The sequence below is a fragment of the Melospiza melodia genome (assembly GCF_035770615.1).
Source record: "Melospiza melodia melodia isolate bMelMel2 chromosome 7 unlocalized genomic scaffold, bMelMel2.pri SUPER_7_unloc_1, whole genome shotgun sequence".
Classification (NCBI taxonomy): Eukaryota; Metazoa; Chordata; class Aves; order Passeriformes; family Passerellidae; genus Melospiza; species Melospiza melodia.
The window spans coordinates 5,133,140-5,153,129 of NW_026948497.1; the positions used below are offsets into that span (position 1 = coordinate 5,133,140).

The window sequence follows — 19,990 nt, forward strand, 5'->3', positions numbered from 1 at the left end:
CATTAAATAGGCTATATGGTGCACACATAAATTGATAGATTATATTGCTCCAAAAAGCAGCTACAAGGAATTATTAATAATCAATATCAATATCAAGTACCATAGCAAAATACTTGTGTTCAATAACATTGTGCAGAAGCCAATGCAGAATTGCAGAAGGCAATTATTAAATTGTCATTAATAACCTGGCTCTGCTGCAGGCACAGTGGAAAGCTGGAAGCTGCTGAAGCGACTCATGCACCCCGGTCCCCTGTCCCTGAGTGTCTACATGTCCCTGAGTGTCCCCAGAGTGTCCCTGAGTGTCCCCAGTGATGTCACCCCAGGAATTCCCATCAGGATTTGGGACAATTTCAATGAAAATTCCCAGAAAATTCCCCAAATTTGCCTCAAATCCCATGTGGGGAGTGGAGAAGAGACAAGTGACAGTAGCAATGACCCCAGAGATGTCATCACCCTGATGACGTCACAGCAGTGACATCACTGTCTCTGCATCAGTCTTGAGATGTCCTTGATGGCTTTGTGGCACTGCTCGGCCACCTGGGCCAGCATAGGGATTCAAGAGGATGTTGTCAATGAGCTCAAGTATCCCCAGCAGGTGACCCTTGGCCAGGCGAGCACTGGCATCCCACAGGTGCTCAAACTCGGCCACTTTGGCCACCAAGGCCACGGGGACATTGGGGGATGCCTGCTCTGTCCCCTCCAGATAAGGCTTGATGGCCCTGAACTGCCGCTGCAGCTCCTGGAAGAACGAACTGACGCTGCCACACTCTTCTATCAAGCGCTCCAGCAGCCCCAGGCCCTCCTCTGCCCAATTTCCCCTCCTGGTGGCCGCCCTTATCAAGCTGGCGGGCACCACGGCCTCTCCCATGGCCTCGTTGGTGGCCGCAGCCCCCTGGGCCTCGTGCCCAGTCCCTGCCCAGGCCCCCTCATCCATGCCCAGGGCCACTGGCAGCAACCGGACTATGGCCTGCAGGTCTTCCAAACCCATATCCCAATCCTGGCGGGTTGCCTCGTTCTGCAGGTCGGTGGCCCGGGCGATGGCCATGGTGAAGCCCGTGTGCGTGCAGGCTCCATAGGGCTCAGTGCATCCATGGCCAGCCGGTCCCATCTCTCCCTGAGCGTGGCCACCAACTCCTGCCAGGCCTTGGCCGCGGCTCTCACATCGGCCCAGTTGGTCCCAGGGGTGGCCCAGAGGGCGGCCAGGGCCTGGCCCAGGGAGGGGACACCACGGTGGCCCATGGAGGCGACATCGCCGTGGTCCAGGGTCTCACGGAGGCTCTGGGTGAATCTCCTCAGGGCCGCGGGCAGGAACTTTGGTGACACGCGCTGCCGCACGTCCCTGTGTGACCCGGTCACGGTGGCCGCCACCTTGCCCAGGGTGGCCACTGTGGCCACCAGCAGCTCCAGCAGCTGGGAAGGGGACAGGAGGGGAGGTGTCAGGGATCTGGTGGCACTTGTGGCCTCCTGTGGTGGCCCCTTTGCCCTCCCGGGGTCCCTTTGTCCCCTCCCTGGAGGGCTCTGCTGTTCCCTCTGTCCCTTTGTTGCCCCCTTGTCCCCTCTGCCACCCCCTGCCACCCCCCACTGTCACCTCTGGCAGCCCTCTGTCACCCTCAGTCCCCTCTACCCCTCTGTCACCTCCCCTCTTCCTGCCACGCCCTCCTGTCCCCTCTGTCACCCCTGTGTGCCCCCTGTCACCTCCCCCTGCCTCCCCCACTGGGATTGTCACAACTCATGGGTCTCCATGGCCGCTGGAGACACTCCAGGGACACTCTAGGGGGCAAACACACCCAGGTGACAGTTGGGGACACACAGGAATGTGGCACGACTGGATGGAGGTAGTAGGAAGAGGTGACGATGATGTCACTGTCCCCCCTGCCCTTCCCCCACCTGTGGGGCCAGGCCAGGGTCCTCAATGTCCCCCCAGTGTTCCCAATGGGACCCCAATGTCCCCCGAGTGCCTCGCATGGCCCTGGTGTTGCCCTGATGTCCCCCACAAGGCCCAAATGTGCCACAATGTCCATCTGGGGACACTGGGGATACACTGGGGTCCTATTGGGGACCTTGGGGACACCCCTGTGCCCTTCTCTTGGTGACATCGGGGCCGCCCTGATCCCCCCTGTCCCGTTTTGGCTCACCACGATGTCCCAGATGTCCCCACAGTGTCACCAACAGGACCCTGGTGTGTCCCAAGTGTCCCCAACAGGACATCAGGGGACACTTGGTTCTTGTTGGGGACCCTGAGGGGACATCGAGGTCCCATTGAGGAAATCGGGGGGGACATTGGGGACCCCGCCCTGGCCGGGGGCGGTGACTTTAGCTCTTCCTGCTTCCCCTCTCCGGCTGCGCTGCCTTCCCGCACGCCCCAACTGTCACCTGGGTGTGTTCGCCCCCCACCAGTGTCCTCAGAGTGTCCCTGGAGTGTCCCCAGCTGCCATGGAGCCCCAAGAGGTGCGACAGTCCCGGTGCAGTGGGGGGGAGGGGGGGAGGGGTGGGGTGGCACAGGGGACAGGGAGCTGACAAAGGGACAGAGGGGCAGCAGAGCCCTCAGGGAGGGGAAAAGGGGACCCTAGGAGGGCACAGGGGCCACTGCAGGCGGCCACAAATGCCACCAGGTCACTGACACCTCCCCTGTCCTCTTTCCAGGTGCTGGAGGCGCTGGTGGCCGTGGTGGCCACCCTGGGCGAGGTGGCGGCCGCCGTGACCGGGTCACACAGGGACGAGCAGCAGTGTATGTCCCCAGAGTTCCTGCACACAGCCCTGAGGAACTTCACCTGGAGCCTCCGTGAGACCCTGGACCACAGTGATGTCACCTCCCTGGGCCACCCTGGTGTCCCCTCCCTGGGCCAGGCCCTGACCGCCTTTGGGGCCACCCCGGGGGCCATCTGGGCTGATGTGAGAGCTGTGGACAGAGCCTGGTGGAAGTTGGAGGACGCACTAGGGAACAGCTGGGGCCACCTGTACTGGGAGGCCATCCACCTCTGTAATGCCTGCGAGGACATGGCCAATGCCCAGGCCGGGGACCCACAGGACAAGGACGAGGCCACCCACAGGGGGACAGCTGGGGACAACCTGGCGGCCACTGCCCAGCAGCTCATGGTGGCCCTGGACAGGGATGAGGAGGCCTCGGCGGGGGCCACACGTGATGCCCAGGTGGCAATGGCCACCAATGAGGCCATGGGAGAGGCTGTGGTGGCCTCCAGGCGGGCGAGGGCGGCCATCAGGAGGAGACATTGGGCAGAGGTGGCCCTGGAGCCGCTGCAGCGCTTGGTGGCCATGTGCGACGAAGCCGGCAAGTTTATCACTTACATAAGTTTGCAGTTCATGAAGATCATGGATGCCCTAGAGGGGACAAATGAGGCACCCCCTAATGTCCCTGTGGCTTTGGTGGCCAAGGCCGAGCGGGTCTGGGATGCCAGCGCCCGCCTGTTCATGCGTCACCTGCTGGGGACACTTGGGGACATCCACGACCTCCTCTTGAGTCCCTATGATGGCCGTGGTGGCCCCAATGGCCCCAGCAGCCGTGCAGTGGCTGAGCGGTGCCAAAAAGCCATCGAGGACATTCCAAATCTGCTGCAGGGACAGTGACGTCACAGCTGTGACCTCATCAGGGCGGTGACATCATTGGGGACATCTCTGCTGTCACCTGTCCCCTCTCACCTCCCCACATGGGATTTAAGACAAATCCGAGGAATTTTCTGGGAATTTTCATTGATACTGTCCCAAATCCTGATGGGAATTCCTGGGGTGATGTCACCGGGTACACTCAGGGACACTCAGGGACAGGGGACAGGTGAATGAGACCCCTCAGCAGCTTCCAGCTTTCCTCCGTGCCTTCAGCACAGCCGGGTCATAAATGACAATTTAATAATTGCCTGCTGCAATTCTGTACTGGCTTTTGCAAAAAAAATACTTTCACAAGTCTTTTGCTCTGGTACTTGATTATTGATAATTCCTTGTGGCTGCTCGTTCGTACAAAATAATCTATTTGCTCATGTGTGCGCCGTGCAGCCGATTTAATGGCAGTGTGATGGTCCCCTGGGGCTCGGTCCTGTCTCCCACTCCGTTATCAGCCGGGATCCCCCCATTATCACCAGGGCCCCTCCCGCCAATTTACCAGACCACCCCCACGCAGCGGAATCCCCCCATTCACTGCCTCCCTCCCCTTTACCGACCCCCCCAGAGCGCTGGGACCGCCCCGGTCCATGACCCCCCCCCCCCAGGGTGCGAGGACCCCCAACTCACCGCCCTTCCCTCACTCAGGGGACCCCCCCTACCCCCGACTCCCCAATCCATGGGTTCCCCCACACTCATCAGGACCCCCTGGCAACCCCCGGGCCCCCCCACATTGACTGAACCCCCCCCAAAACGCCCCCAGCCCCTCCCCGGTCCCCCCGAGCCGCGTTGGCTGTACCCCCCGGGGCCGCTGCTGAGGAGAACCTGTCAATCAACGCCGATCTGTCTTGTAGCCACGCCCATAGACGGGCGGGCCCGCATTATTCAGCCAATGGGGAGCGGCGGAGCAGGGGAGGCGGGGATTGGGGGGGAGGAGGGGAGGGGGAGCAACAGCCAATGGGGAGCGGAGGGGGCGCGGCCTGAGGTGCGGGAAGGGGCGGGCAATGAATGGGGCGTGGAGAGAGGCGGGGCCTGGAAGGAAACGAAACTGGGCGGGGCCTGTGCGGGCATTAATGGGGCGTGGGAAAGGGGCGGGGCCATCAATGGGAGGGTGGGAAGGGCAGTAAAAGGGACCCCTTGGGGACATCGGGGGCGAGGGCCTCAGGGTTCCCAAGTGATCCCAAATCCTGCTGGATCCCAAGGAATAATCCCAAATGCTCTCAAATCCCAAATCCTGGATCCCAAAAAATCCCAGATCCTAAATGCTGATGGATACACAAAACCAATCCAAACAATCCCAAACCCCAGATGATAAATCCTGCAGGATCCCAAGGAATGAGCCCAAATTATCTCAAATTCTGGATCCCAAGCAATTCCAAAATTACACCAAATCCAGGATCCCAAGAAGTGTTAAATTCCAGATCCTACATCCTGCTGGATCCCAAGGAATAGTCCCAAATGACCTCAAACCCTGGATCCCAAACAATCCCAAAGCCCAGATCTCAAATACTACTGGACACTCAAAACCGATTCTAAATGCTCTCAAATCCCAAACCCTGGATCCCAGAAAATCCCAGATCCCAAATGCTGCCAGATACCCCAAATCTGATCCTAAAAGATCTCCAATCCTGGGTCCTCAAACAATCCCAAATCCCAGACCCCAAATCCTGCTGGATCTTCATAAACAATCCCCAAAACCAATTCTAAATCAGAGTCCTGGCAGGGGAAATCAGAGCCCTGTGTGGGGTAAATGGGCCCTGAGGGGGTAAATGGGGTCCTGGAAGGATAAATGGGGTCCTGAGGGGAAAATGGTTCCTGAAGAGATAAATGAAGGCCCTGAGGGGTAATTGGGGTCCTGAAAGGATGAATGGGGGTAAATCAGGGTCCTGTCCGGGGAAATTGGGGCCCTGAGGGGTCACTGGGGTCCTGGCAGGGAAATGGAGCCCTGATGGATGGATCCAGGCCCCGAGGGGTTAAAGCCAGCCCCGAAAGGTTCCCTGAGGTCCTGGCAGGCCCAGTTCTGCCCCTCGGGGGAGGATCAGGGCGTGGGGCCCTCCCTCCTCCGAGCCTCGACGCCCTCTGCCCTCAGAGCTCTGGCCGCAGCCTCCGGGTGGGGACCAGGATGGAGCTCAAGGTGGGAACCCCAAAACCCTGGGGTCGCCCCCAGCAGGTACCTGAGGCGATTTGGGGGGATTTGGGAGGGATTTGGGGGGATTTGGGGAAGTTTGGGGATCCCCAGGGCCGTGGGTGCGGCTGGGAGGGAAAAGGGAAGTGGAAAGTTCCGGAGTCTGGGGAGTTCAGAGGGGCCGGGGGCGGGGGAAAAGGGGGATGGGACCTCCCAAATTCCTGGGTGGATTCAAGTGGAACCCCCCAGAATCTCACCTGGGTACCTGGGAACCCCAAAACGTCCCTGGAGCCTCACCTGGGACACCTGGGAAACCCCAAATCCTTGGGAATTCTCACCTGGGACCCCCCAAATCTCACCTGGGAGTCCCTTGAGACCCTCACATGGCCGCCTGGGACTCCCCCAAATCCTCACCTGGGCAGCTGAGAAACCCCAAATCTTTGAGAATTCTCAGCTGGGGAGCCACAAATCCCTGGGGAACCTCATCTGGGAGCCCCTAAATCCCACTTGGGACCCCCCAAACTCCCCCTAGAATCCCCCCAACCCCTCCTCTATCCCCCTAACCCCTCTTTCCTGTCCCCAGGTGTCCCCCCCTGCCCTCCCTCCCGAGGTGGCCCCGGCGGTGGCCGCACAGCACTGGGCCCTGGCGGCCCTGGTGGCCCTGGCCGAGGCCTTGGGGACACCGGACAGCATCCCCACGGCACTGGCTGAGGCCGAGGCTGCACTGAGAGAGGCCCGGGTGGCCCGGGAGGGGCTGGAGAGGGCCCGGGAGGCCACCGTGGCCCCGGCGGTGGCCCTGGGGACCCTGGGGGACGAGGACAAGCAGTGGCTGAGGCAGGTCGGGGCCATGGCCGAGGCGGCAGCGGCGACACTGGAACGCGAGGAGGGACGGGCATGGCGGTGCCAGCGCTGGCTGCGGGCTGGGCACGGGCTGACCATGGGGCTGATGGTGCTGTGTGGGATTGTGTGTGAGTAAAAACCAGTATGGACCAGTATGGACCAGTATGGACAAGTATAAAGCAGTATGGACCAGTATGGACCAGTATGAATATCTACAGACCAGTAGAGAATTTCCCCCACCCTGACCAGTATAAACCAGTACAGACCAGTATAGACCAGTATAGAGTAGTATGGACCAGTGTGGAATGGTATGGACTAATATGGGGCAGTATGGACCAGTACAGACCAGTATAAACTAGTTCAGACCAGTATAAACCAGTTCAGACCAGTATACATCCTGATAGCACACTGTGGCAGTACTGTATGCTGTGAGTCTGTGCTGCCTCAGTGGGAGACAGTTCAGACCAGTATAGACCAGTATTAATATCTACAGACCAGTAGAACTTCCCCTTGCCTGAACCAGTGTATATCAGTTCAGACCAGTATAGACCAGTATAAACCGGTTCAGACCAGTATGCACCTTCATAGCACACTGTGGCAGTATTGCGTACTGTGAGTCTGTACTGCCTCAGTGGGAGGCACTACAGACCAGTTCAGACCAGTTCAGACCAGTATAGATCAGTATGAATATCTACAGACCAGCAGAGAACTCCCCCTGCCCTGACCAGTATAAACCAGTATAGACCAGTACAGACCAGTATAAGGCACTATGGAGCAGTAAGGATCAGCATGAACCAGTATAGAGCAGGGGGGACCAGTTCAGACCAGTTTGGACAAGTATGAATATCTACAGAGCAACAGAGACTTTCCCCTGCCCTGACCAGTATAGACCAGTATGGACCAGTATGGAACAGCATGGGGCAGCAGGGGATGCAGGGAACCAGTACAGACCAGCATGGAGCCCTACAAACCAGTAGAAACCTTCCCCTGCCCCGGGATGGGAGACTGGGATTGAACTGGTGACACTGGGGTGGTGACACTGGCACGGTGACAGTGGGGGGGGGGGGGGGGGGACACTGAGCTGCAACTGGAAGCACTGGGCCAGTGGCACTGGGACAGGACTGGGGATCCTGGGCTGAAACTGGGTTGGTGACACCAGGGTAGTGGCACTCGGGTGGTGACAGTGGGACAGAACTGGTGGCACTGGGCTGGAACAGGTGACGGTGGGAGAGGACTGGGGACACTGGGATGGAGATAGTGGGACAGGACTGGGGGTACTGGGAGGGGACACTGGGATGGGGACATCAGGAAGGGACTGGGGACACTGGGACGGGGTGGGGAACACTGGGATTGAACTGGTGACACTGGTCTGGTGCTATGTGTGGTAGTGGTGACACTGGCATGGTGACATAGGTAGGGGGACAATGGGACGGTGGCACTGGGCTGGCACTGGGAGCATTGGGCTGGTGGCACTGGGACACGGCTGGGGACACTTGGCTGGAACTGGGTTGGTGACATTGGGCTGGTGGCACTGCTGTGTCCCTGATGCCACCTGTGTGGTGTCCCCGCAGTGTCCCTGGACTCAGCCCGCGCCGCCCTGGGGGTGGCTGAGGACAGTCACCTGCTGCTGGCCCTGGCCATGGTGGCCGTGTCCTGCGAGGTGGCCTGGCGGGGCTTGGAGACATCGCGGCGTCACCTGGCCACTGCTGCGGGCCACCAGCGGGACATGGCCCTGCGCCTGTGGGATCGCGCCCGGCGGGTGGCGGCCGCCAGGGCCAGCGCCGAGGCCACCGCGGCCACCAACGAGCTCACCGCGGATGTGCTGGGGCGGCTGGAGGAGGTGACGCGGGCGCTGAAGAAGTTGGTGGCCGCTGTCACCCGGGACAGGGAGGTGACACCGTGGGGGACACGGGGACAGGGCTTCCCCAGCGCTGCCCGGGTGCTCGGGGACATCGTGGAGGACTTTGCGACCTCGGGGGAGGGGCATGAGGAGGTGACGCGGAGGCTGGAGGTGGCCCAGCGGGCACTGGCGGGGCAGGGGTAGGGACAGGGTGGGGACACAGGGGTGGCACTGTCACCGCCGGGGCACGGGGACACCCCGAGGGACATTGGGGACCTTGGTGCCACCCCCGTGTCCTTCCCTTGGGGACACCGGGGCCACCCTGACGTCCCCTGTCCCGTTTTGGGTCACCACGATGTCCCTAAAGTGTCCCCAACAGGACCCGGTGTGTCCCCAGTGTCCCCAACGGGACATGAAGGGACATTGGGCTCCTGTTGGGGACATTGGGACCCGTTGGGGACATGGGGGGGGTAATTTGGGGACCCCACCCTGGCCCCGCGGGGGGGGGGGGGGGGCGGAGGGGGCGGTGACATCACCCTGCCCTGCCCCCATCCGGCCGTGCCCGTTCCGCGTGTGCTCCCAGTGTCCCCGGGCGTGTCCCCCCTATCCCGGCCAGCGGCCCTTGGAGTGTCCCCGAAGTGTCCCCAAAGCGTCCCCGGAGTGTCCCCAGCGGCCATGGAGCCCCGCGAGGTGCGACAATCCCGGCGCGGGGCGGGGGGGGGAGGGGACGTGAGGAAACGGGAAACGGAGGGGACACAGGGAGGGACAGGAGGGGACAGGGGCGTGGCAGGAAGGGGGGAGGTGACAGAGGGCTGGAGGGGACCGACGGTGGCAGAGGGGACGAAGGGGTGACAAAGGGACAGAGGGGACAGCAGAGCCCTCCAGGGACGGGACAAACGGGACACTGGGAGGGCACAGGGGCCACCTCGGGAGGGCACAAGTGCCACGAGGTCCCTGCCACCTCCCCTGTCCCCTCCACAGCTGTTGGAGGTGCTGGTGGCCGTGGTGGCCACGCTTGGTGAGCTGGCAGCCACTGTGGCTGGGCCGTACAGGGATGTGCTGCTGCATGTGTCCCCAAGGTCCCTGCACAAGGCCCTGGAGACCTTCATCGGTCACCTCCAGGACACTCTGGACCACCAAGGTGTCACCTCCCTGGGCCAGGCCCTGGCTGCCTTTAGGGCCAACCTGGGGGCCACCTGGGCCCATGTGACAGCCGCAGCCAGTGCCTGGCGGGAGTCAGTGGCCATGATCGAGGACAGCTGGGCCTGGCTGGCCCGAGAGGCTACCGAGCTCCGTGACGCCTGCAGGGACGCGGCCACTGCCGAGGCCACCACCGCGGCCACCGCCACCACCCTGGCTGGAGACCTGCAGGACAAGGCCACCCACTGGGGGAGAGCTCTGGACAACCTTGTGGCCAAAGCCTGGCAGCTGCCACTGGCCACAGACAAGGAGAAGATGGCCTCGGCGGAGGCAGCGCACGAGGCCCGGCTGGCGGCTGCCAGCAAAGAGACGGAGGCAGCCTCCAAGGCCATGGAAGATGCCATGGTGGCCAGAAGCGAGGGGGAGGCAGCCACCAGGAGGGGACAGCGGGCAGAAGCAGCCCTGGGGCTGCTGGAGCGCTTGCTGGCTGCGTGTGACAAAGCCACTGCGTTCCCCCGGGAGCTGCAGTGTTGGCTCAGGGACATCGAGGCCGCCCTGAAGGGGACAAATGAGGCATCCCCTGATGTCCCTGAGGGCTTGGTGGCCAAGGTGGCCGAGGCCGAGCGGCTGTGGGAGGCCAGCAGCCGCCTGGCCACACGTCACCTGCTGAGGACACTTGGGGACATCCGCAGGCTCCCTGGTGGCCCCGGTGCCCACGCGGTGGCCGAGAGGTGCCAAAGAGCCATTGAAGACATCCCGAGGCTGCTAGAAGGACAGTGATGTCACCACTGTGATGTCATCGGGGTGGTGACACCATTGGGGACATCACTGCTGTCACCTGTCCCCTGCCACTGTCCCAGCACAGGATTTGAAATAAATCTGCGGAATTTTCATTAAAATTGTCCCAAATACTGATGGGAATTCCTGGGGTGACATCACTGGGGATATTTGGGGACAGGAACCAACCCAGCAAGCCCTGGTCACTCATGGGTGCTGTTTCCACGGTTATGGGGACAAATGGGGTCCTGGAAGGGAAAATGGGGTTTTGAGGGGGTGAACTGGGTCCTTGCAGGGGAATGAGCGTCCTGAGGGGGGAAATGGGATCCTACATAGATCATTTAGGGTCCTGAAGGGGTAAATTGGGGTCCTGGCAGGTTAAATGGGGGTCCTGGCAGGTTAGATGAGGGTCCTGAATTCCATCTGTAGGACCCCAATGAACACTTCAGAACCCTCATTTACCTTTTCAGGACCCCATTTACCCCCCCAGGACCTTCATTTCCCCTGCCAGGACTCTGAGCCCCCACTCTCAAGGCCACATTTCCCCTTCCAGGACCCCAATCACCTTCTGGGACCTCATTTACCCCTCCAGACAGGCCGTGTCCCCTAGGCCCCGCCCCAAGCTCTGATTGGTCAGGCTGAAGAAAGGGGCGTGGCCAAGCCCGTGGCGAGGTCTGAGACTTGAAACTGAAATGGATTGGGGGGGAAGAGGGGAGGTATACTCCAAAAATGGGATGGACACCCCCCACCAAAATCCGGGGAATTCCATGTGAATCCCCAAAAAATGGGACCAGGATGCCAAAATCCCGGGAATTCCCTGGAAGCCCCTAAAATACTGGGAATTCCATGGAAATCCCCAAAAACAGGACCCAAGACCCCCCAGATGCCCCAAACTGGGATAAAACGTTGATTTTTCCAAGGAATTCTCAGTTTTTAATGCCCCAAATTGGCAATAAAAGTTTATTTTCCTGGAAATTCCTGTATTTTATGCTTCAGATTGGGATAAAACATTGATTTTCCAGCAAATTCCCAGTTTTCCAGGAACTTTCTGTAAAGTCAACTTTTATTCCCAGTTGGAGGCATTACAGAAAAGGGCCTCAGAGGGGGGGTGTTGGGGGTCCTGAGGAGGATTTGAGGGGTCCTGGGGAGGATTTGAGGGGTCCCAAGAGGGTTTGGGGGTTCTGGCAATTCCTGGAGAGGATCTGGGAGGACCTGGAGGGCCTTGAGGGGTCCTTGGTGGGGTTTGGGGGCTCCTGAGGGGTCCTGGAAGGTTCTAGGAGGGGTTTTGGAAAATCCTGGGGATGATTTGGGGGGTCCTGGAGGGCTCTAACTGGGGTTTGCTGGTGGCCAGTGTGCTGCAGATGGGGCACGTGGTGGAGCCATGCTGACAGATCCTGCAGGAGCTGGAGGGGGATGGGGCCAGCGGGATCATGGTGGGGCATCATCATCATCACAGAGTGTTCATGGTCATGATGGGTCATGGTCATTGTCATCAGCACTGTCACAGAACATTCATGGTCATGATGGGACCATGTAAAGGAACATCCGTGGTCATCATCATTGATGGGTCATCATCATTGTGGAACATCTGTGATGGTCGTGAGTCCATCCGTGGCCTTGATGGGTCTTCACTGTCATTGTCTTCATCAAAGGTTATCCATGACCATGACGGGTCCATCCCTGATCTTCAAGAGCCATCCATGGTCTGGATGTGTCTTTGCCTTTCTCATCATCATCATCATGGACTGTCTGTGGTCGTGAAAGGTATTCATCGTCATCGCCAAGGACCATTCATCTTCCTGAAGGGTCATTAACGTTGTGGAATGTCCATGATGGAGATGAGTCCATCCGTGGTCTTGATGGGTCTTCGCCTTTATCGTCATCATCATCACAAGACAACCACGGTCATGAAGGGTCTCCATTGTCATCAGGGGCAGTCCATGGTAGTGAAGAGTCTCCATTGTCACTGTCACACACCACCCACGCTCCCAGTGGGTCATTGCGTGCCAACCATGGTGGAGAAAGATCTTCCTCCTCCTCTTCCTCCTCCTGGACCCTCTGTTGTGGCCCTTTGGCTCAACCGCAGAGAAGGACCCCTGTCATCGTCATTGTCATCATGGGGTTCCCACGGCAGTGAGGGGACAATCCATGGTGACATTAGGACTATCCATGGTGGGGACAGAACAATCCATGGTGACAATGTGACAATCCATGGTGACATCAGGACCATCTGTAGTGACATCAGGACCATCCATGGTGACATTAGCACCATCCATGTTGGGGACGGGACAATCCATGATGACATCAGGACCATCCATGGTGACATCGAGACCATCCGTGGTGACATTAGGACTATCCATGGTGACATTAGGACTATCCAAGGTGGGGACAGAACAATCCATGGTGACAATGTGACAATCCACGGCAACATTGTGACAATCCATGGTAACAATGACTCTTCCTTCTCCTCCTCCTCCTCCTTCTCCTCCTCCTGGGCCACCCACGCCACCACCATGGAGCTCCTCCAGCTCCGCATGGCCACCGCGACATCCCCGTCTCTGCCATCCCAGGAGATCAAGATCCACATGGAGGATGGTGATGATGACAATGATGACAGCAATGACAACTATGACAATGACAAAGGCCTGGTGTGGATCATGCCAGACAACACCGCCGCCACTCTGGCCATGCTGCTGGACCTGCCCGCCATCTTCTACGTCAAACCCAAGCCAGCCACCACCACAGTGACCACACTGGACATCCCACTGCTGACCAACCCGCTGCTGCCCAGCTGGACACTGGTGGACCTGCACGGCCACGAGCTCCTGTGCCGCAGTGGCCTCATGGCCCACGCGCCCGTGAGGCCGGGCACCGCCGGGACCACGGGAAGCGCTCGGTGGCAACGGCCCAAGGGCGAGCGGCGCATCCGGCTGAGCCTGGGCTATGGCGTTCACCCTGAGGCCGCCAACCCTCGGGCTGTGGCTGTTCCCCTGCGGCCATTCCTGCTGACCCTCAGGCTGTGGCCATTCCCCTGTGGCCATTCCTGCTGACCCTCAGGCTGTGGCTATTCCCCTGTGGCCATTCCTGCTGACCCTCGGGCTGTGGCTGTTCCCCTGTGGCCATTCCTGCTGACCCTCGGGCTGTGGCTGTTCCCCTGTGGCCATTCCTGCTGACCCTCAGGCTGTGGCCATTCCCCTGCAGCCATTCTGGCTGACCCTCAGGCCGCAGCCATTCCCTTGTGGCCACTGTCCCCTGCACTTGCAGCTCAGACACCACTGGGAGAGCACAGGAAACACACAGCGGGGCTGGAGTATGGCCAGTGACCGGTATGGACCAGTATGAAACAGTACAAACCAGTACAAACCAGCATAAATCACTATGGAGGAATATGGACCAGTATGAACCAGTACAAACCAGAAGCAGTGATGGGTCTGTGAGTGATCACTGTGGCTCCCAGACCAGTCTGGGGTTCTGGTCCCAGTTCAGGCACTGGTCCCAGCTCATCCCAGTTCCCAGTTTAGCCCCTGTACTGGTTTGGGATCACTCCTAGTTCAGTCTGTACTGGTTTGGGCCCAGTTCCCAGTTTATCCCAGTTCCCAGTTGAGTCTGTACTGGTTCAGGCCCCGTTGTGTTTAGCCCCGCCCCCTTCAAACCCAGCCAATCAGCGCTCTCAGTCCTGAGCACAGCAGCCAATGGCAGCACAGGATGGGCAGGACTTCTGTAACCAAGGGAACTTCTGTTACCATGTCCCCCTTTGGGGACACTGGGAGGGGTTGGGGACACCTTGGGTAAACTGGGGACATTCCTGGGACATGTGGGGACACCAGGAGGCCATTTGGGGGAGGTTGGGGACACCAAAGAAGCTCCTTGGGGACATCAGGGATTCTCTGGGGACCCTCTGGGATGGTTGTGGCAGCTTTGGGGACATCAGGGACTGGGTGGGGACAAAGTGACACCAAGCCAGGGCTGGGGCAGAGCCATGATGTCATCACCATCATAGTGACATCATCAACATCACCATAGTGACATCATCAACATCACCATAGTGACATCATCACCTCCATAGTGATATCATCTCTGTCCTGGCAGTGACATCACTCCCTGATGATGTCACCTGTGTCCCTGATGACGTCACTGGTGTCCCCATGGGGGCGCTGGCACTGCTGGGTCCCCAGTGTCCCCGAGGATGGCGGCACCAAGGGCCTGGAGCTGCGTCACCAACGGGGCCAGGGACACTGCAGGGACACGTTGGGGACACTGGAGTGACACTGGGGACACATCTGGGGACACATTGAGGGGACACTGAAGACATTGGGGATGTTGAAGGACATTTGGGGACACATTTGGGAGCATTGAGAGGACGTTGGGAAGGACATTTGGGGACATTCAGGGACATTTTTAGGGACATCTGGGGACATTGGGGACACATTAAAGGGATATTTAGGGACACTGGGGACACACTTGGGGACACACTGAGGGACACTTGGGAACACTCAGGGACACATTTGGGAACACACTGGGAGACATCTGGTGACACTGAGGGGACACTAGGGACATTGGGAACACAGGGACACATTTGGGGACACTGGGGCCACATTTGAGACATATTTGGAGACACTGGGGACAGATTTGAGGACATGTGGGGACACACCCACCTGTGCCTGGGTGTGGCTGGGTCCTGTCCCCACCCTTGGTGGCCTGGTGGGGACATGGGGGTGACACCCTGGGGACAGAGCCACCCCTGGTGTCCCCTCGGTGCCACCCCCCTCACCTTCTCCGATGTCACCTCCGGGGCCACCGTGCTGGGGACACAGAGGGGACAGAGCTGCTGTGTCACCCCCGGGCTCAGCACTGTCCCCACGGCCATCCCCTGATGTCACCTGTGCCACCCCAGTGTTCCCAGGGTGACCCCAGTGTCACTCCCCACTGTCCCCAGGGCCACCCCTGATGGCCCCAGTGTCACCACTGTCCCCAGCATCCCCAATGCCAGCCCCTCAGTGTCCCCAGGGTCACCCCAAATGTCCCCAGGCTCATCTCAATGTCCCCACTGTCCCCAGTGCCACCCCTGGTGTCCCTCACTTGCTGTGCCTACTGTCCCCAGTGCCACTCCCAGTGTCCCCAGTGTCAGTCACCCACTGTCCCCAATGTCCCCAGTGTTCCCAAAGTAACCTGCCAATGTACCCAGTGTCACCCTGCTGTCCCCAGGGCCACCCCTAATGTCCCCAGGGCCATCTCAATGTCCAAATGTCCCCAGGGTCGCACCCCGATGTCCCAAATGTCGCCAGTGCCACCCCCAGTGTCCCCAGTGTCACTCACCTGCTGTCCCCTGCTGTCCCCTCCGGTTTCCGCCGCCACCGGAGCCGCCCTGAGGCCACCAGCGCTGGGCACAGAGGGGGACACTGGGACAGGGACAGTGGCACAGCCACCACAGTGCCCCCAGTGTCCTCACAGTGTCCCCACAGTCCCCAAGCTGTCACCAATCCCTCCTAAGGTGTCCCAAATGTCCCCAAAGTGTCCCCAAGGTGCTCCAGGAGCATCCCTACCCCTCCCAAAGTGTTCCCAACCCCCCCAAACCATTCCCAATGGCCCAAGGTGTCCCCAACAGGCCCAAAGTGTCCCCCAATGTCCCCAAAATGTCCAAACCCCCTTCAGGTGTTCCCAGGCATCCCCAATCATCCCCAACACCTCCAAATTGTCCCCAAAGAGTCCCCACCACCCCAATGTCCCCAAGGTGTCCCCAGAATCCCCAAAGTGTCCCAGTCATCCCCAGTGCCTCCAAGGTGTCCCCAAACCTCCAAACTGTGCCCAGAGTGTCCCCAATCCTGACAAAGCGTCCCCAAGGTGTGCCCAGCTGACCCCAAAGTGTCCCCAGTCCTCCCACAAAGCCTCCAAAGTATCCTGCAGTGTCCCTGCAGTGTCCCCAGGTGTCCCCAGTGTCACTGACCCTGCAGTCGGTGCTGGGCCCGTCCAGGCGCTCACTGAGGGTCCCCAGGGCCCCGACGGCCACGGTGACATCGGCCAGGGCCACGCCCAGTGTCCCCAACAGCCTGGGGACAGCAACAGGGACAGCCCAGTACAAACCAGTTCAAACCAGTTCAAACCAGTAACTCCCAGTGTCCCCAAAAGTCGGGGGACAGCAATGGGGACATCCCAGTTCATCCCAGTACAAACCAATTCATCCCAGTTCATCCCAGTGTCCCCAACAGCCTGGGGGACAGCGATGGGGACAGTCCAGTCTCCCCCAGTCCCCCCCAGTTCCCCCAGTACCGGCTCAGGGCCTGGCCCAGTTTCCCCAGTTCCTCCTCGGCCGCCTCCGCCCGGAGCCGCTCCTGGGACAGGGCCTGGACACGGAACAGCCCCACGTTGTCCCCAGACTGGCCCCAGATGGCTCCAAGGTGTCCCCCAACCCCCCAGCTGTCCCCAAGGTGTCCCCTCACCTGCCCCAGGTGTGTCCCCAGGTGGGGCCAATGGTGCCAGGTGTCCTTCTCCTGTCCCAGGTGTGCCCCTAATGTCCCCAGGTGTGTCCTCAATGGCCCCAGGTGTGTCCCCAGGTGTCCCTCCTCTGTCCCAGGTGTGTCCCCAGGTGTCCCTCCCCTGTCCCAGGTGTGTCCCCAGGTGTCCCTCCCCTGTCCCAGGTGTGTCCCCAGGTGTCCCTCACCTGTCTCTCCTGCTCCCCCTGGCGCAGCCGCAGCTCCAACAGCGACACCTGGCGGGACCCGGCGGCCACTGCAGCACCCAGGAGCGCACCTGGGACAGGGACACAGGTGTGACACGGTGTGACACGGGTGTGACACAGGTGTGACATCCTTACAGCACCCAGGGAGCGCACCTGGGACAGGGACACAGGTGTGACACAGGTAACATCCCTGAGGGACACAGGTGACCTGCCCAGGTAACTGCCAGACCCTCCCAGAAGGACACAGGTGTGTCCAGGTGACCCCAGAGGGTCCCCCCAGGTGTGGGGTTTGTCCCACCTGTAGGGTCTCACCTGCCCCAGGTGTGGGGGTGTCCCCTGTGTCCCCTCACCTGTCCCAGGCATGCGAGGCCCTCACCTGTCCCCTCACCTGTCCCAGGTGTGTCCCCTGTGTCCTCTCACCTGTCCCAGGTGTGCTCTCACCTGTCCCTGTGTCCCCTCACCGGTACAGGTGTGCTCTCCCCTGTCCCCTGTCCCCTCCTGTGTCCCCTCACCTGTCCTGCAGCCGCAGCTCCTGGCCCCGTTGCAGGCTCACCTGCAGCAGCAGCTGGAAAACCTTCTGGCGCCAGCGGCCCAGCAGCACCTGGGAGAGAGAGAGCTCACCTGGGACCCCAAATACACCCAGGGCACCCCCAAACACACCTGAGAGACCCCAAAACCACATCTGGGGAGAAAGAGCTCACCTGGGACCCCAAATACACACCCAAGACCCCAAACACACCTGAGAGACCCCAAACACACCTGGGGAACCCAGAAACTCACCTGGAGAACCCCAAATATACCTGAGAGACCCGAAACTCACCTGAGACCCCAAACACACCTCAGACCCAGAAAACTCACCTGGAACACCCCAAAACTCACTTGAGAGATCCCAAAAATACACCTGAGATCCCAAATACATGTGAGAGACCTGAAACTCACCTGAGACACCCCAAACACACCTGAGAGATCCCATAAACTCACCTGAGACCCCCAAAACTCACCTGGGGCACTCCAAACTCACCTGAGACACCTCAAACTCACTTGGAGAACCCCAAAAACCCCACCTGAACCACCTCCAATGTACTTGAAACACCCTAAACACACCTGGGGCACCTCAGGGTTTGTCCCTAATGTCCCCTAGGTGTGTCCCCAACATCCCCAGGTGTGTCCCCAACGTCCCTTACGTGTGCTCAGATGTCCCAGATGCACCCAGGAGCCTCCAGGTTTCCCCAGTGTCCACCGGTGTGGCCCAGGTGTGCCCCCAGGTGTGTCCCCAATGTCCCCAGGTGTGTCCCCAATGTCTCCAGGTGTGTTCAGGTGTGTCCCCAAGTGTCCCCAAATATCCCCATTGTCCCCCCAGTGTCCCCGTCCCTCCCGGGGTGGCTCCGGCCCTGAGACAAATCCAGAACACCTGGGACAGGTGAGACTGAGAGTTACTGGGAAGCATTGGGAATTACTGGGAGTTATTTGGGGTAACTGGGAGTTACTGGGAGTCACTGGGAGTTACTGGGAGCATTGGGAGTACCGGGAGTTACTGGGAGTATTGGGAGCACTGGGTGTTACTGGGAGCACTGGGAGCTACTGGAGAGACTCAGAGTTACTGGGAGCTACTGAGAGTAACTGAGAGTTACTGGGATTACTGGGAGTTACTGGGAGCACTGGGGTTAATGGCAGCACCGAGGCCTCACCTGCTCCGGCTTGGCTCCGCCCCCTCTGGGCCCAGGCCCCGCCCCCTGAGGGTCTCCAGCTCCATCTCCAGGATTTGGCTCCGCCCCTTTTCTGCAGCCAGCTCTGCCTCCAATCGCTGGCCACGCCCCCTCAGGGCATCGAGTTCCACCCTCAGCGCTTGGCTCCGCCCCTTTTCTGCCTCAAGCTCCGCCTCCAGCCGATGGCTCCGCCCCTTTTCTGCCTCAAGCTCCGCCTCCAGCCGATGGCTCCGCCCCTTCAGTGCTTTCAGCTCCACCTCCAATCCATGGACACGCCCCCCTTTCTGTCTCAAGCTCTGCCCCCAGGGACCTGTGAGGGGGACTGGGGTTACTGGGAGCACTGGGAGGGGGAACTGGGATTACTGGGAGGTTACTGGGAGGTTATTGGGGGTTACTGGGAGGTTACTCAGAGCACTGGGAGGTTCACTGGGAGGTCACTGGGAGTTACTGAGAGGTCACTGGGAGCACTGGAGCCTCACCTGGGGCGCAGCACAAAGTGGGAGGGGGGAATGAGGCCCTCCAGACTGGGAGGGGGCAACTGGGAGCACTGGGGGGCACTGGGAGGGGGCAACTGGGAGCATTGGGGGGCACTGGGAGCACTGGGAGGGGAGAACTGGGAGTATTGGGAGGCACTGGGAGCACTGGGAGGGCCCGGGCGGGGCTCGGCCATCGGCGACCTGTGGGGGGACAGTTTCCAGTATGGACCAGTATAGCGTGTCCCCAGTCCCACTCGCCTCCCAGCCCCTCCCCACGCTCTCAGCCCTTCCCAGCCCCTCCCAGCTGCTCCCAGTTCCCCCTCCCCACGCTCCCAGTCCCTCCCAGTTCCCCCCAGTACCTTCCAGTTCCCCGCCCAGTCTCTCCCAGTTCCCCCGCGCTGTGCACGCCGGAAGGCGCCCCCGCCGCCGGTTTCCCGCGCTCCCGTCTCAGCCAATCAGATGCGGCGGCTCCCGGATCCCGCCTCCCCCTCCGACAATGGGAGGGCGGATCTGGGAGAGATGGGCGGGCTAGGAGGGGATCGGGTCCTGGAAGGGGAAATGGGGTCTTAGGAGGGGAAATGGGGTCCTGAAAGGCTCAGTGCAGCCTTTGGGCAGGGTTAATGCGGTCCGGGGATCTATGGAAGGGTAAATGAGGGTCTGAAAGGGTAAATTGGGGTCCTGAGGGGAGACGGGGTCCTGGCAGGGTCAGTCAGTATCCTGAGGGGGCAGTGGGGTCCTGGCAGGGTCAATCAGAGTCCTGAGGGGGGAATGGGGTCCTGGCAGGGTAAATCAGAGTCC

At 60.3% G+C, this 19,990-nt stretch overlaps 3 protein-coding genes and 1 long non-coding RNA gene across 4 annotated transcripts; 3 read left to right on the plus strand and 1 right to left on the minus strand.

The window, feature by feature from the left end:
• The first annotated feature begins 2,340 nt into the window (after positions 1-2,340).
• LOC134432769 (uncharacterized) lies at positions 2,341-3,920 on the plus strand. The gene is made up of 2 exons (XM_063181679.1): positions 2,341-2,448; positions 2,644-3,920. Exons 1-2 carry the CDS (start codon positions 2,434-2,436, stop codon positions 3,583-3,585), a joined length of 957 nt encoding a protein of 318 aa, XP_063037749.1. The 5' UTR covers positions 2,341-2,433; the 3' UTR covers positions 3,586-3,920.
• Positions 3,921-4,202: 282 nt separating this feature from the next.
• LOC134432866 (uncharacterized) lies at positions 4,203-8,882 on the plus strand. The gene is made up of 5 exons (XM_063181744.1): positions 4,203-4,221; positions 4,467-4,723; positions 5,702-5,782; positions 6,321-6,705; positions 8,149-8,882. The coding sequence occupies exons 1-5, from the start codon at positions 4,203-4,205 to the stop codon at positions 8,619-8,621; spliced, it is 1,215 nt and encodes a 404-aa protein (XP_063037814.1). The 3' UTR covers positions 8,622-8,882.
• Positions 8,883-8,936: 54 nt separating this feature from the next.
• LOC134432867 (uncharacterized) lies at positions 8,937-12,137 on the plus strand. The gene is made up of 3 exons (XM_063181746.1): positions 8,937-9,107; positions 9,399-9,962; positions 12,099-12,137. Exons 1-3 carry the CDS (start codon positions 9,093-9,095, stop codon positions 12,135-12,137), a joined length of 618 nt encoding a protein of 205 aa, XP_063037816.1. The 5' UTR covers positions 8,937-9,092.
• A 3,978-nt stretch (positions 12,138-16,115) lies between these two features.
• On the minus strand, positions 16,116-17,064 carry LOC134432849 (uncharacterized). The gene is made up of 3 exons (XR_010031414.1): positions 16,993-17,064; positions 16,602-16,675; positions 16,116-16,381 (listed from the first exon to the last, which is right to left on the minus strand). It is a non-coding gene; the product is annotated as an uncharacterized LOC134432849 (long non-coding RNA).
• Between the last annotated feature and the right edge of the window lie 2,926 nt (positions 17,065-19,990).